Source organism: Phyllostomus discolor, chromosome 1 (assembly GCF_004126475.2).
Source record: "Phyllostomus discolor isolate MPI-MPIP mPhyDis1 chromosome 1, mPhyDis1.pri.v3, whole genome shotgun sequence".
Classification (NCBI taxonomy): Eukaryota; Metazoa; Chordata; class Mammalia; order Chiroptera; family Phyllostomidae; genus Phyllostomus; species Phyllostomus discolor.
Genome location: NC_040903.2, coordinates 136,480,269 through 136,497,620, shown reverse-complemented (window position 1 = coordinate 136,497,620; position 17,352 = coordinate 136,480,269). Strand labels below are relative to the sequence as shown.

Below are 17,352 nucleotides of genomic sequence, written 5' to 3'. Positions count from 1 at the left end.
AGCTTTGTGAATTTTGTGAAGTCTGAGACATAAATGTGTGATAGCATGTTGGTAGCTATATACGTAAAAGTATGATATTATCATTACTATTTTTGTAGGCTGTTTGAATTTATATGCATGTTTTTGTTACTCACATAATTTAAAAATGAAGGGATATATATTTAAAACAAATCTTGCTACCTAAGAAATCCTTTAATTCAGTTCTAAAATATACAAGAAGGGGTATAAAAGTCCTTAACTTGACACAGACTCATCCATGGAGAATTTTATTAAATGAGATTTTGGGGGAAGAAAGGCACATATGATAAATTACTTAAGGGCTAAAACCAATTTCAACTGACTACTATGAAAAAACTTACTCTAATCCCAATGGCTCTCAAACTTCAGTATACATTAACACAGGAATTATAAAAACATAGATAACAGATTGCTGGGCTCTATTCCCAGATTTTGGATGGGACCCAACAGCCTGCATTTTTGACAAGTTCCTGGGTGATGTGGATGTTGCTGGTTTGGGTACCTAAGTTTGAGAACCACTGTTCTAAACTAGTACCACCACTGGTTGGAATTACAGTATTGTTAGCAATTGTCTCTAGCAGCAGGTTTAAGAGAGATTATATATTCACTTTAAAATGTTGTTTTAAAAACTGATATTGACACACTGAGATTTAAGATTAAAATAATCATTTTGAGCTGGAGATAATTTTGACAAAAAGAATTACCTGGAATCAACTCTTCTCTGCTATCCTTAGCAAGTGTAAGAGCATGTTCTGAAACTTCAGCTGCTTCTCTCTGCACAAGCTGACGTAAACAAGCCAGTACTGCTCTTCTCAGTAACAAATAGGGACTACAAAGATTCACCTGAAAAATACCATTTGGCAACTGAAAGAGCTGAAATTCTTGCAACTCAGTAATTCTAATAGTCATTGGACCCTTCCTAATTCTGTCCAGCTTATTGTTGGGCTGGATGCAACTTATTAAATACACAGGAATTCAAATTATTCTCGTATATGTTTTTTATTATATAACTTAGAAATAACTTAAGAAGTAATACATATACATGGTTATGTAACATTTAGAAACAAATCCAAGCAGAAACCTCTTGACAGGAAGACGTAAGATTTATATGAGCAAAAACACTTTTAAGATAATTTATAAAGAATCTATCTGCAGTTTGTACATTTGTGCTCATGCAACAATATCATAATTTTTTATGATTCTCTAAGTAGAAATTTACCCAAATCTATATAAGCAATATAGTATACTGGTTAAAATGGGAGGTTCTGGAGTCAAACCCAATCAGTCTGAGTCCTAGAGCGACCACTCACTAGCTATGTGACCTTGGGCAAGTTATTTAACCTCTCTGTGCCTCAGTTGCTTTATTTGTAAAATGGAGATAACACAACCCCTATCTTACAAGTATGTTGTGAAGTTAACACAAAGAAACATGCAAAAGTGCTTAGCACAAATACCTGGCAACAGTAAATGCTCAATAAATGTTAGTTATTATTAATGCAAGTCTCTAACAATAGTATTTTACTCAAATGCCATACAGGGTAAGTAAATGCATTTTCAAATAAAGTGAGAGTTTTACTCAGAAAACCTATTCAACAAAAATATTCTCTAGAGAGAAACATTATAGATAGTAAAATTTACAGATGTGTGTATTTAGTTATATATGGATCTACATATATGTACAAGACATGTATATATCTTAAAGAAATAAAATATTTCTGTTCAGAATCACAGACTCATTACACATTCTTTTTACTTAGAAGTGTTTAAACAATGTTAATCTCAACAGGTTGTGTTAAAGATAGGATAATGATATGACTGATATCTTTTAAATGAGGGATTAAAACAAGTCAAAGGTTTCTGGATACAAATTCTTACTCAGTGATTTCATAAGTAGAATAAAATGTAGATCTTTTGAAATTTGTTTTGTTTCAAATATGAACATAAAGACCAGTTTGGTATGTTTTAAGACAATAAATATGTTTTATGATAGTGATTTTCCAAGCAAAATTTGAAAATAATGGCAGAATTCTTATAATGATCTTCAGATCTGGTGTTTATGGGGAAAAAAGGACTGAAGTAGCTAAGTCTGCTGAAAATGGCAGAGGCTTAATTCTGAGAAAAAGAGTAGCTGGTGGTGGCTGGCTTTTTGATATATAAGAAGAAACACATGCAAAGAGAGCTAAATCCTAAATTTTATCAGAAGCCAGAAGATAGAAAAAGTCTGTAAATATATCATCATGAAACATATGGACAGGAAATACTTTATAAATATGTTCTATTATATCCTCACGCCATATCATGAACTCAAAAGTGGAAAGAGAATGCCATTCATAAAGTCCTGAAGCAATGTCATTCCACTCATGTTTAAAAACTGTCAGAAACTATACACAGGATAACAGAGAAGTTAAAATGTAAAAACATTAAGTTTAATCATGCCCAAGATTACGGCTATATTTAACAACAACCACAAAATAAGCACTCTATATGATAATGTTTAACAAAAGTTAACAATCTACTAGTTATTTTAACTGGACTTTTACAAGCATATAATACAAGGCAGGTGCAGCATTATTCAGGCTGGTCAAACAATCTTTTAGAAAAAGCATGCTTAAAAGTACTCTTTGGTAGAAAAAAGATTAAAGGCTATTACGCAAAGCAAAACGGGATGCTTAACATTTCCATGTCATTCTCCAGCATTTATAATAGGAAGAAGAATAAAGTGGGTTAAGGCAAACAAACCAAACAGGCAAAATGCAGAAATTAAATCAAATGGTAGTTACAACTCTTTTCTGAAATGAATATATTAAATCAAAATGATGCAAAATTAAGTGCAAGGAGTGAATATACCAGCTGGAGAAGGTTAGGGAGGATTTTTAAACACTGGTATTAAATAAACACCATGTAACATGCTACACATAGTGGGTTTTGCATTAATGGTTAGGTTAAACAGAGATGCAGGGGAAAACAAGAACATCTACAACCAAAAAATGACAAAGAAACAGCACTGCAAACCTCAAAAACAGTCAGGAATTGAGGGTCAGGGACCTACCAACATAGAATTATCCAACAAGATCTCCTGCACAAAAACAAATGACAGACCAGTCAAGACAAAACCAAAAGATAAATACTAGGATGACTTTGACAATACTCAACTAATAATGAAAATACAAATGTTGACAGATTTCTATCATTAAAACTGGCTTAGCTTCGGCTTTACAGATATGCCAAGAAATAGTTCATTTTCTAACTTAAAATATGAGTTGAGCTAAGATCTTGAAATAGTCAACTCAAGATGTAATGATATAAAATATACAATAATTTAAAAAGGTACATTTGTGTACTTGGGTTTTCCTTTGGAATCTCTCATTAAGCTTCAGTAACACAACCAGGTCAAGCAGACACGAGTGTGACAGGAGTGATCTGGACTGCATTCATACAAACAGGTGTCCAACAAGTGGCAAAGTTAATGGTTTATCTCATCGCAAGTTAACTATAGATTTTTTTTTACTCCTTGAAGCCAAGATTTAAAACTGAGAGGACTCAGAATTACTAGTGTAGCTAAGGCCACATTCAGAATAGAGGTTAAAGAGCATGCAGTTAGAAGAAAGTCCTTTCCACTAAGATTTTTTCTTAATGATGAAAGGTATTCTGAATATTCAGGGAGTTTCAATTGATATGAAAACACCTCATGCTAAATAATTATATTCTTTGTAGAAAAGAAACTACTACGGGGAATACTCTAAAATGTAATAATAAATTCAATGTGATAAATTTAGAATAAGATTTAATAGCCAAAATATGAAGACACAAAATTAATATACTATAGTAATTCAATTTTGAATGATTTCTGTATAAGAATGATTTTGTCATGAATGTTATGACTAATATGAGTCATATTTGTAAGTGTTACTTCTGATTTTCGCAATTGCTCTGAATGTACCTGCAAGAAAAATCTGATAATAATCTCTTTTCTTTATATGTATACCACCTTTCTCATCTAGGGAAAAAAGAAAGTTTGATCAAGTCTAATTCACCAAGAATTAGTAGTTAGTCTTATTCTTTACTTTTTGATAAACTTTAATAAATGAATTCATGTAGAGTTAAGGAAATTTTAAAAGGCTATTAATGAAAATTTCCTACTGCAATTTAAAAAGGAAAAAATGGCAGCATCATTATATTTAAATAGAGAGTGACAGACCAACTTGCAAAACAGTGGATATTTTCAATAATTGGTTTTGGCAGTGCTTCTTCAAATATAAAGAGTAATATTCCTGGGGAAAAGCTGCAGAGTAGTAAAGGTACAATCCTTTTCCAGTAAGTGCTATTTTCTCTAATACATGTTTAACTCAGGAACCAAAATTTCTACCAGAAAAGTCAGTCATATCCTCTTTTTAAGAGTCTTACATAACTATGATTATCAAAATCAATATGAAGATAACATAATCTATGTTTAAGGTGTAAATCAAGAAAATAAAAACAACTACTACTTAATAGTGGTTATTAAGTGCCTGGGACATGTACCTTTACAGGTGGTATCTTGTGTAATCCTTGTGTTTCAGACAAAGGAGCTGAGGCTGCAAGAGGTTATGGGACTTCCCTAAGGCCACCTAAGGAGGTGGCAGAGCTCAGAGCTACTCATAACTACACAGTCAGTTGGAAATAATGAAACGAGGACTGAACAAGGAGTTCAGAAATATGGATTCCAGCTTAAAGCTACCACAATCTAGTCAAATTACTTGACTTTATTGGTCCTCAGTTTATTTTTTTATTCAGAAGACTGGTTTTAACAACACTTGAGTTTCTTTCAATGGCTGAGATGCTACATATTTTGCCTCAAGCTTCAAAATGAAAGGTTTTTCTAAATAAAGCAATAATTCTCAAATCTCATGTTACTAATGGAAGTGTGTTATGAACACTGCAGGTTTAGAAAAAGTTAAAAAGCAATGGTGTCAGTTTTCATTCCAAAAGTAACAATTTTGAGGAAAGTCCAGATAGAAACTAGTGATGTTCAAGGTCAATCTTAAAACCTCTGATGATTATGAATTACCTCCTATATTCATTAGACACATTAGCAGAACCAAAATATTGATGCATATGCTGCTAGAATATTAAGGAAAACATGTTATGTGCCCATTTCAGATGGGAAAGACTTTGTATATAGTAATTTGGAATAGAGAAAAGCCCTGACTGGTGTGGCTCAGTGGGTTGGGCATCGTCCTGTAAACTGAAGGGTTGGCATTTCCATCCCCAGTCAGAGCACATGTCTGGGTTAAGGCCAGGTCCCTGGTTGGGGGCCTGCAAGAAGCAACCAGTTGATGTTTCTCTCTCACATCAATGTTTCTCTCCCTCCCTTCACCTCTCTCTAAAAATAAATAAAATCTTTAAAAAAGAAATCTGAAATTTCTTTAGGAAAAAAGAGAGAGAAAAAAATGTTATTGCATAAATTGATTAGATAAAAATTGGACTCCCACTGCCCCCAAAAGGCTAGAACTGAAGGAAAATGGCTATTGTACACAGTCTAGAGAATAATTAAAATAAATATTTCCAATAAAAGAAACTAAAAACTCATCTGTAATTTTATACTCACACAGAGGCAGCAGACCAGGCTAGACAAGTTGACATATCGTGGAGCAAACATATGAAGTTGCTGAAGGCAAGAGATGGCCTGAGCTTGCACAAGGCAGTCTGGGTTATCTTGCATCACTGCACAGCCCAACAGACAGGACGTCCTTAAGGCAGAAATTGAAGTACTGTTACCTAAAATGAAAGCAGAAAGCTTTTAATAACTGGCCTATAAAAATCATCATTCTTTAAACATATATTACTAGGTTAAAATTCTTTTTTCCAATTTTAAATTTAAAAATCTGTGAAGTAAATTTCTTGTACAAAAGCAGGGATAACCCCACTGAAAGATTTTTAGATGAGTATTAGTTATTCTTAGTTTGAAAGGTTTATGGCAATACAAACCATTTGGCAAAGTAAAACCTAATACAGTATCTTGGCTGGTGTGGATCAGTGGATTCATCACCAGCCTGAGAACTGAAAGGTCCCTGGTTAGATTCTGAGTTGGGGCACATGCCTGGGTTGTGGGCCCAGTTCCCAGTTGGGGGCGTGTGAAAGGCAACCAACTGATGTTTCTCTCACACATCTATGTTTCTCTCCCTCTGTTTCTCCCTCTCTCTTCTCCTCTCTAAAACAAAACAAAACAAAACAAAACAGAACAAAATAAATAAAATCTTTTTTTTTTATTTCAATCATTGAAAATAAATAAAATCTTAAACAAACCTTAAGACTACCTGTAGATTATTCCAAATCATCATAAAAAGTAGAATTAGAAATTGCTAATAAACTTAGCCCTGCTTGTAGTAGTTGAGAGTTACTTCCATATTTTTTAAAAATATTTTTAAAAAATATTTTATTTTATGTTTAGAGAGAGGGGAAGAGAAGGAGAAAGACAGAGAGAGAGAAACATCAATGTGTGGTTGCCTCTCACGTAGCCCCCACTGGGGACCTGGCCCACAACCCAGGCATGAGCCCTAACTAGCAATCGAACCAGCAATCCTTTGGTTCGCAGGTCCACACTCAGTCCACTGAGCTACACCAGCCAAAGCTACTTTCACATATTGATGGCATATAGTATGCATATGAACAGATCAATATGAGTTTCTGGGCATGGTCATTTAGTTCTTAAAAGTGATTAAGAGTTCTTTAAACTATTCTACTTCACGTCTGTCATTTTAATTGTCAAGAGAAGCATTTTTAGGATAGATCAAATCTTTCTAAATATGTACTCCTTATCTTCTTAAGGTAAGAGAAATCAGATTGAATGGCATTTACTCAACAAAATATACTATGGAGCACCTACTATGTGCCAACCACAAAGGCTTTTCAACCTTTTCCTCAGAGGAGAAAATCAAAGCTCAGAGATGTAAAAATTTGCCCAAGGTCACCCAATTAAGTAGTGGTAGAGCTTACATCAACTATCATAGTTTCTATGTTAGTTTCCTATTATGTCATCATCCAGGATTCAAAGTCTTCCCAAGAGTACACTCAACATCCTGCCAATATATTTGAATAGAACATTCTGTTAAACTTCACTTCAATGGATAAGTATTTGAGTCAGTCATTTTTTAATTCATCTTTATATGTATATTTTTCATGTAAAACATCACAAAAACAGCTATACATACCTTGTAGCTCTGGGCCTAAAGTAGTAATAAGGGCAATCAAACAACGACCAAGACTTTGATGAACTTCAGCATGAGTAGGAGGCACATTTAATAACAACATTATAGTAAGGGAAAGGGTAGGTTCCACATGCATATAATAGAGTGAGCCAGCAGAATCAATTATCAGTGATAGAGCATGTAGTGCCCAGGTCTGTGGACAGAGAAAAAAAATTTAAATGTTACAGCAGCATTAAGAAACATAAAACACAATGAATTATTCTTTCATTGAAGCAAGTGATAAAATAATGTCAAAGCAAACTATATGTGTGCTATTTCTAACCTGGAAAGAAAAATTAAGAAAGTTTTTCTCTTTAAGTAGCCAGTAAAAAAACCCCTGAGAAACAACTGTCTAATTTAGAATGGTATATTTAGATATATCTCAGCGCTAAGAATTCCAAGATAATGTTTGGTTCTTTGGCTAACATCTTGAACTAAATTTAAAATTGAAAGTTTAAATTTGAAAGTTGAAATTTAAAGTTGAAAATTGCCTCTGTTTTATTCATATAGAGTATGAAGTTTCAAGTTTTTAAAAGATTCAACAAAATCTACAACTACATGCAATAATACAAACAGAGATCTCAATGTTAAAGAAAGCCAGACATAAAAGAGTACCTATTGTATGGTTCCACTGATATAAAATATAAAAGCAGGCAAACTAACATGCTGTTTCAAATTAGGATAGTGGCTATCCTTGGTGGGACAGGTAGTAACTAGAAAAGAACATGAGGATAGTGTCTGGGGTACTGAAAATGTTCTGTTTATTGATCTAGGTGTTGGATACGTGGTGTATTCAATTTGAGATTCTATTCAGAGAGATGAACACTTATGACAGGTGCACATTTATAAATATATTTATAAAATAAATACCTTATATATAAATATGTATTTTATAAACATATAGTAAAGATATATTTATACATGTATACTAAACAGATAAAATGCCCTCAAGCCAAATTTAGACAGCCACATGTTTTTATAAATAAAGTTTGTATTGAAACATAATTGGAGTTCTGGCCAAGATGGAGGCATAGGTAGAAATCATTTGCTTCCTCACACAACCAAAAGGAAGATAATGACCAATCTAAAATCAATAAGCAACCAAAAGCTCCAGAAAATCAAACTGCATGGAACTCTGACAACCAAGGAATTAAAGAAAAAAATCAACCAGAACAACCAGACCTGTAAGGCTCAGGTAGACTCAGAAAAACCCAGGCGAGGTGGCTGAGGGGTGGGGCTGACTGCCAGCTGGGCAGAGCTTTCAGGGAGACACACTGACCTGACGTAGGGGAAAACTGAGACTCAAAGCTGACTGTGGGCTAAGGCTGGGGTTGCCACAGTGAGATACTTTCAGTCTGACAGGAGAGTCTGTTGGAAAATGCGCTAGAGACAAGCAGGCAAGCTAAATTGTTACCTCTCTGGCCCCTCCCCCACAGGCAACACAGCAGAGAGGGTTGCCCTGCCTGGGTGAATACCTAAGGCCCCACCCCTTCCAACTTATCAGGTGCCCCAAGACAAAGAAATATGGCCCAAGTGAAAGAACACAGCAAAACCTCAGAACTAAGTGATAAGGAGATAGCCAACATATCTGATGGAGAATTTAAAGTCCTGGTAATCAAAATGCTCACGGAACTGATTGAGCTTGGTTGAAAAAATGAAAGAACAAATGAAAGATACCCAAAATGAAATAAAGCAAAATATTCAGAGAACCAACAGTGACAAGGAAACCAGGATTCAAAGCAATGATTTGGAACAAAAGGGAGAAATTAAACATCCAAATGGATCAAAATGAAGAAACAAGAATCCAAAAAAGTGAAGAGAGGCTGAGGATTCTTGGGGACAACCTGAAATGTTCCAGTATTCGAATTATAGGGGTACCAGAAGGAGAAGAACAACAACAAAAAATTGAAAACTTACTTGAACAAATAATGAAGGAAAACTCCCCCAATCTGGCGAAGGAAATAGACTTCCAAGAAGCCCAGGAAGCTCAGAGAGTCCCAAAGAAGTTGGTCCCAAGGAGGAACACACCACAGCACATCATAATTATATTACCCAAGATTAAAGACAAAGAGAAAATCCTAAAAGCAGCAAGAGAAAAGGAGACAGTTACCTACAAAGAAGTTCCCATAGGGCTATTGGCTGATTTCTCAGAAGGAACCTTACAGGCAAGAAGGGGTTGGAAAGAAGTATTTGAAGTCATGAAAGGCAAGGACCTACATCCAAGATGGCTCTATCCAGCTAAGCTTTCATTTAGAATGGAAGGGCAGATAAAGTGCTTCCCAGATAAGGTCAAGCAAGTTAAAGGAGTTTGTCATCACCAAGCCATTATTATATGAAATGTTAAACGAATTTATCTAAGAAAAAGAAGATAAAAAATATGAACAATAAAATAACAAATTCATGACTATTAACAAATGAACCTAAAAGAAAAGAAAAACAATGAAAACAAAAGCTAAGCAAACAACCAGACCAGGAGCAGAATCAGAGAAACGGACATCACACAGAGGGAGTTCAGTGGGGAGGGGGAAGGGAGGAATAGTGGGGAAAAGGTACAGGGAAGCAGCAGCATAATTCGTAGGCATAAAATAGGGAAAGATAAAAAATGGTATAGGAAACAGAGGACTCAAAGAACTTATAGGTACAACCCATGTACATGAACTAAGGGGAAGGTGACGATGGAGGGTTGGCAGGGCAAGGTGGAAGGGGGATAAAGTGGGAAAAATTGGGAAAACTGTAATAACATAACCAATAAAAATACTTTAAAAAAGGAAACATAATCATGCTCATTTGTTTATGTATTATTTATGGCTGCTTTCCTGCTATTATGGCAGAATTGAGCAGTGACAAAGACTGTATATGTTAAGCCTAAATAATTTACTTTCTGACCATTTATAGAATAAATTTGTCAACTCTGGTTTAAATGAATCAAGACTGGCTATATGCTGATCACTGAAGTTGGATAATGGGTATTGCAGATTCATTAAAGTATACTCACAACTTTTATTTATATTTGCATTTTCCATAAGAAGTACACAAAAAGTTCTCCCAAAGAAATCAACTACAAAATGTTACTTCTTTTATCAATGGATGTATAAAAAATCTTATAGTACTTCAAATGCTGCAAAAATGAACTCCTGTTAATTGAGAGACAGCAGCAATCCAGAAGAGACAGATTTGAGGACAACGGAAGCCATGGAATGAAGCGTTTAAATTAATCAATAAAAATGTATTCAATATGAAAGTATTTGTGTTCCAAACAGACTTCTTGAATGTAAAGAGAAATACAATAAGTAGAAGCAAACAATACTGTACTATGAGAAGGATGAAAGAATAGAACACCTTATAAGTCAACTCAAGTACTAGATGATATGGAGGAGACCATTAATATTACATGGTGATTCCAAGAATGAAAGCTAATTGCGGTTTACACATATTGAAGTTTGACAAAAATGTGGTTCAACTGTATTTTAGAATACTAAACAAAATGTATGATCAGACAGGAATTGGGAGAAGAGCGACAGGAGAAAAGTAAGTGCAGACATGAGAATGGCATGTGTGGAATAAAAGGAAGATCATTTGTAGAGAACACCAGTACTCTGGGGTAATGAGAGATGAGGTTCCTGGGTCAGGTGATGAAACTTAAATGAGAAGTTGATTTAAGAAGCAATAAGCAGTTTTTCAGTTTTTCAGCTTTTCTGTAGGAAAGTGGTAAGACAAGTCTTTCAGGAAAACCAATTTGGCTTCTTATCTAGGTAGAGTTAAAAATGAAAAGAAAAGAACCTAAAAGTAAAATGACCAGGTAGGAGGCTATTATAGTAACTAAAGACACACAGGAAATAAAGATAAGGAAAGTAAAAAGAGCAGGAAGAGTAACAATCACCCAAGATTTGATTAATATACCAGGAAAATGATGATTTCATCAACAGAAAGAAATAAGATGTGTAACAATATAGTAAAGTGGTTAAAAACATGGATTTAGATTCTATGACTTGTATCCTTAAACTGAGTTACTCAGCTTCTTTAAGCACCAGTTGTCTTTCTGTATAATGGGAGCATACACCCTAGATTACAATGAGGATTACATATATTAATATGTTTATAAGAATGTGATATAATGCCTGATACCTATATAAAATTTTTTTTAATTTATTGATTTGAGAGAGAGGGAGAGAGGAAGAAAGAAACACTGATTTGTTATTTCATTTATATGTTCATTGGCTGCTTCTTGTATTAAGCTCTCTGAAATGGTAGACGTTATCATTAAAATGGCAGGGAGATTCATTCTCAGAAAGATACTGAACTTGACTTTAGATACTGAGTGTGAAGTAAAAATAGTGAGATTTAAATTTTAAAAAATCCAACATGGTTAAAAAGGCCTTTGATATTTATTATGAGAGGGAAGTTATTTACAAATTACTAATGGTCAATAAAAACATAATGTGCATTATTGACAAAAGGGTATCACATGGGGTATTTACCTGCACATCAGGAGAAGTGCTGTCCTGAGACAAAGTATAAAGGATTCCCACACAAGAATTCAAATGTTGAGAACTTATTCCTCCTAAATACCTATGGAGGGATCCCAAAGCCAATGAATGCCCTGTTCTGGTAACCGCGTCCCTTGCTGATTTCAGTCTGTAATTATGGATATAAAAATAAATGATAATGACTGAAGCAAAACTATTGCATGATACTGTCACTTAGGTAAAACTTTTTGTATGACTAGTTCCAAAATTCAGAAATATATATTTACCATTAATTGATCCCAAAATTTTTTGAAATAACCAGAAAGGTATCTTGCAAAGAAAACCCTTTTAAATAAAAATGTCTTCACATTATTAATGATTATGTAAGTAAAAACAATTTCAATGTCTTTCATAGATATACATAACACTAAATTTATATGGAGGGCATTCTTAAGTTTTTTAAGCTACATTTTAAAAATTCAGATTGCTGAGATAACTTTAATTCCATATAGAGTTCAACTCAAGAACTTTGACTTTAAAATTAAATATAATAGGAGAAATTAATATTTATTAGTAATTTCCTTACATACTGTTTGCTAATTTAAGCACTTTACATTTAGTGTTTTAATCCTCCCAACAACCTTGAGATTCATACTATTATCAGTTCCTTTTAACATTATTGAGGAAGCCAAATATGCTAGGCAAAGTAACTCTTACAAAGTAACCATCTATTAAATGCAAGAGTTGGGATTTGAACCAAATTAGTAATCTACTCCAGACTTCAATCTCAACCAAATCACATACACATATTTACTAGACTAGAAGGTCAAAGTGCAACTTACATTATTACCACCACCACCACTAACTACTACAACTTTATCTATCTATATATATTACTAATCTAACCATGAACTTTCATTTGTGGTTATTTTATTTTTCATTACTTTCACTATTTATTAACTAATTTACGTTAACATTCTTAAATAAGTCAGGGAAGTACTAACAACCTTCTCTATCCAGTTTGGACACATAGTCTAGGAATATTCAATGAGAATTTCACTTACTTGTCAAAGCTCACTTGAGCTAATGAAGCAGTAAAAGGTCCATCATCAACTACCTGGGCTAACCTAGCCCATGCCTCTGCAGCTGCACATCTCAAGAGGGGGTTGGGACTTTCTAAGGCACCCATCACTAATGCTAGGGCAGGTCTTCTCATTTCTTCTGGACCCAAATTTCCCTTGGAACCAGCCACATACTGAAATATATGAAAAATAATCCAAACTTAAAATTGCAGTGAATTTGCTTATCTAATTTGGAATGGATAATCTGGTTAACCAACTATGTTCATACTTGGCTTACTACTTAAGAAACATTGATTTGTTGTCTTGTATGTGCCCAGACCAAGGACTGCACCAGCAACCTTGGCATATTAGGACAAAGCTCTAACTAACTGAGCTATCTGGCAAAAGCGAGAAGACTATTAATGAGGACTTCCATAAAACATATGACGAATGAAGCCTATTATATTTTACTGAGAAACAATAGTTATAAATGTTCACAATGAGCCAAATATGGTCTAAATGTCAGTCTGCTAATCCGTGGTCGAGGACATTGGGCTCAGTAGGTTAAGGCATGGCTCCAAGCCAAGGTTATCTGATGAACAAGTTTTATATGTCAAAAAAAGTAAAAGAAAAATGATAAATCCTAAAACATTTTCATCAGGAGATAAAGAAAAATGCGGGATGGAGGGAAGTAATGACCCTTTAAAAAAACCTTCCTCTAACCTACCTAGATGATTATAACGTTAAAAAAAAGAAAATCAAGCAAACGAGAGTTTTAAATAGAATTACCTTCAAGAAACTAGAAACAGAAGAAACAACATGTAACTGAACTACTTGTTGCCGAGCTCCTTTTGTGTGCTTTATACTGTCCAAAAGCTGTTCCAGTATAAGAAGCCTAAAATCAAAAACAAAATATTTGAAAGCATATAAAAAAAAAAGAGAATTTGTCAATCGAGGTAAAGGCAAAGGGCAGTACTGAGTAACATGCTACTAATTTGCTTTGTTTCATTATTTTGTTGGAGCTAAAATGTTGAACACACTTAAGCATTTGGAAAAGAAAATATATCAGAACCAATGCAAAGATATTTTGATTATGTGTAATTCTGATAGTAGGGGAGAATCACTATTTTGTAAAAAAAATTACAAATGAATGTATCACTTAATAAAGATTTATGTGGGCAAATTCAGCTATTTCAGCAATTATTTTCTAAACAAAGAATATCTCAAGAGTTATTTACATCAATTTTTGTTCTTTTTTTAAAAAAGATTTTATTTATTTATTTTTAGAGAGGGAAGGGAGGGAGAAAGAGAGAGAGAAAAAGAGAAACATCAATGTGTGGTTGCTGGGGGCGGTGGTCTACAACCCAGGCATGTGCCCTGACTGGGAACTGAACCTGCGATGCTTTGGTTCACAGCCTGTGCTCAATCCACTGAGCTACACCAGCCAGGGCATCAATTTTTGTTCTTAATAGCAGGATTTAATTGGAATCAAAGACTGCTTCATTTGAAACATGGCACCAACTTTACCTCCAACTATACTTTAAAAATGTACTTGGGATCATATTATATACAACATAACATTAACTCTTACTTTTCTCACTTAACATTATGTCGTTAGTACTTTTCACATCATTTTGATTCTTTCATAACTTTAAAGTAGCCAAATTTTACTACAGATATGTACTATGATTTATTCAACCTTTCTACTGGTAGAGAGCAATTTCCTATTTTCACAATTCTAGTTATGATGACTATACACATTTGTTTGGTCTGGGGTTGAATATATCCATTAGTTATTTATGTATCTTCTGTGAATTGTTTTTCATTTTCTTACAGCATAGAGCTTTTAAATCTTATGTTGAAATTAAAAATATGTAACCATGAAATAAACCACACCATCTCTCCACCAATTTTTCCAATGTTTAAAACCGCTGTTTCTATACCCAGTACTTTCTCTGCCCCACCACCATACAAATCAGGAAAACTGAAATAATGTTTAAAATTATTTTTTGGTTGTGAACTATCTTGATGGCAGGTATAGAACCTTATAATTTCATTTTCACCCCTCTAGTATTTGTGGTGGATCACTAAAAATTTGGGGAAAACCACAGTAACTCTAAATACTCTGTTTATTTAAATATTTATTTCTTTATTTCAAGGCTAATTCTGTTCATCATAATAAATTTGAAAAACTCGGAAATTCACCTTTAGTTCTGCCATTTAGAAAGAGCCACCATTAACATTTTGGCACCTTTGTTCTACTTTTCCCTCCACTTCTAGGCATATGGATATCATTTTATTATCCCCATTTTATTACATTCAAAAATAACTTTAGATATCAGTATTACATAATCTGGGAATATAACACTTTCACCATTTCCGTAACTTGGAACATTCTGGCTATTTCTAATTTTTCTTATTGTAAATAACATGATATGTATATCACACACAAACATTTTTCTGCTTGTTTTTCAAAACCATCTTTAAGACATTTTGTTTCAAAAATACATTTATGTCCAAACTGCCCTGCAAGAACTATGCAGGGTCACTATAACAAAACAAAGAAATTACAAACAATAAGGTCAGGCTCTGTAAGTTTAAAAACCTTAAACACTGCCTTGGCTGGGTGGCTCAGTTGGTGGGAGTGTCGCTCCGTACACCAAAAAGGTTGCGAGTCTGATCCCAGGTCAGGGGACATACCTAGGCTATGGATTTGATCCCTGGTCAGGGTGCAAACAGGAGGCAACCAACTGATGTTTCTTTCTCATAGTGATGTCTCTCTCTCTCCCCCACTTACCCTCTCTTTAAAATTAATAAACATATCCTCAGGTGAGGATTAAAAAAAAAAAGAACTCCAACAGCATTATTAGATCATATCCCAATCATCTGTTATAATGAAATTATATCATGTTGAAAGTACTAAAAACACACAAGGTTAGAGCTTGAAAATTTTGTTATATTGTAATTAACTTTGACCTGAATTTTCTTGCCCACATTTATGGGCCAAAGACTAGTCAGAACCGACAGAGCCCCCAATTTTTTTCTCCATCTTTTAATTAATCTCAAATCCTAACAAAGATATCAAACACCCCTCAAAAACAAAACAACAACAAAACTATTCTGAATCTTAGGAAGATGGAGATGACTTTTCTTTGTAAGTTTTTTTTCACTTATAGTTGACATTCAATATTGTATTAGTTTCAGAGGTATACAGCATAGTGGTTAGACATTCATTTAACTTACGAAGTGGCAGTTCAGTACCCACCTGATACCATATATAGTTATAGACTATGCTATTTTGTTTTGTTTTTTCACTGATTTTAGAGAGAGAGAGAGGAAGGGGGCCAGCGTGAGAGAGAAACATCAATTTGATGTTCCACTTATTCATTGGTTAATTCTTGCATATGTACTGACAGGAGATTGAACCAGCAACCTTAGTGTATCAGGAATATGCTCTAACCAATTGAGCCACCTGGCCAGGGCAAGAATCAACTTCTTAAAGGATCAGAGAGTACTCTCCACTTTGACATCACAGATAGGGATCAGAAGCTCTTTTCAGTAAGAGTCCTCTCAATGTAGCAGGGAGGGCTCATGTGTGTGTTAATCCACCCATGAGCTCTGTAAATTCTACGCTACATCTTGGGAACTTAATTCACCTGGATGTGCTCATCGACCAGAGATTCTACATTTAAACCCTTAAGTTTAGCATTACTGTCTGCCTTTTTAAGCACATGCAGCAAAAATTCAGCATTCTTTTTGGGCCACTGACCCACATTTTGGCCTGGGCACACCTACTACCTCCACCACTGTTAACAACAAAATTGCTCACATTGCTTCTGTAAAGTGACATTCTTCAGATACTTGGTGGCTTCTGGATGCATACTATTGATGATCCAGGCAATTTCATGAGTGTTCTTAAAGTGAACAAAAAGATTTCAACCTCTTGATTTACGTGATTCCGTGGGGTTTTCTAGGTCAAGTAAATAGCAACTAATTTTCAGAGGTCACTTCAGGCTTTCAGGAAGAAAAATCAATGTTCTCATGTCACTGAGTTTTCAGTTGTTTTTTCAGCTAGGTAATAAACTATTGTGGGCAAAGTAACGTATCCATAATAGTGTCTATCAGCTTTTAGTTTAATCTAATCACTTAATTTAATCATTAACTTAATTACTTCTTATTAAATATTAGGTAAATTAAGTAAATAAGGACCATTATTATCTGTCATCTGTGAGAACTTCTGACATTCTTCTTACCTACCAGGAATCTATCATGCATTCACTGAACCAATTACCAGTCTGGAAATACTACATTTCAAGATGAGTGAATTATTTATTTTAGGGTAAGTGAACTACTGAAGATGGTTTACCTTTGAGCTTCTCCCACATGAGCACATACAACTCCGAAGAGCTTGACTGCAGAGCTAATAACTGACAGTGCTGGAGGTAGGGGCTTAGGCACTGAATTTCCTTCTACATCATTCTCATAGACAGAATAAGGGTCATACTCGAGACTTCCACAAGCAATACCATTACTAAGCAGGAGCTAAAACAAAAAAAATATGTAAGGTTTTAAAATCACTGT

General features: G+C 34.3%; 1 protein-coding gene across 1 annotated transcript in view; it reads right to left on the bottom strand.

The window, feature by feature from the left end:
* HEATR5A (HEAT repeat containing 5A) overlaps nt 1-17,352 on the bottom strand; it is a 115,842-nt gene that overhangs the window by 35,255 nt on the left and 63,235 nt on the right. The window contains exons 16-22 of the mRNA XM_036029480.1: nt 17,138-17,313; nt 13,561-13,666; nt 12,775-12,965; nt 11,723-11,879; nt 7,209-7,398; nt 5,606-5,775; nt 723-861 (exon numbers count right to left, since the gene is read on the bottom strand). Of these exons, the coding sequence (XP_035885373.1) occupies nt 723-861; nt 5,606-5,775; nt 7,209-7,398; nt 11,723-11,879; nt 12,775-12,965; nt 13,561-13,666; nt 17,138-17,313 (1,129 nt within the window). The remainder of the gene's footprint in view (nt 1-722; nt 862-5,605; nt 5,776-7,208; nt 7,399-11,722; nt 11,880-12,774; nt 12,966-13,560; nt 13,667-17,137; nt 17,314-17,352) is intronic.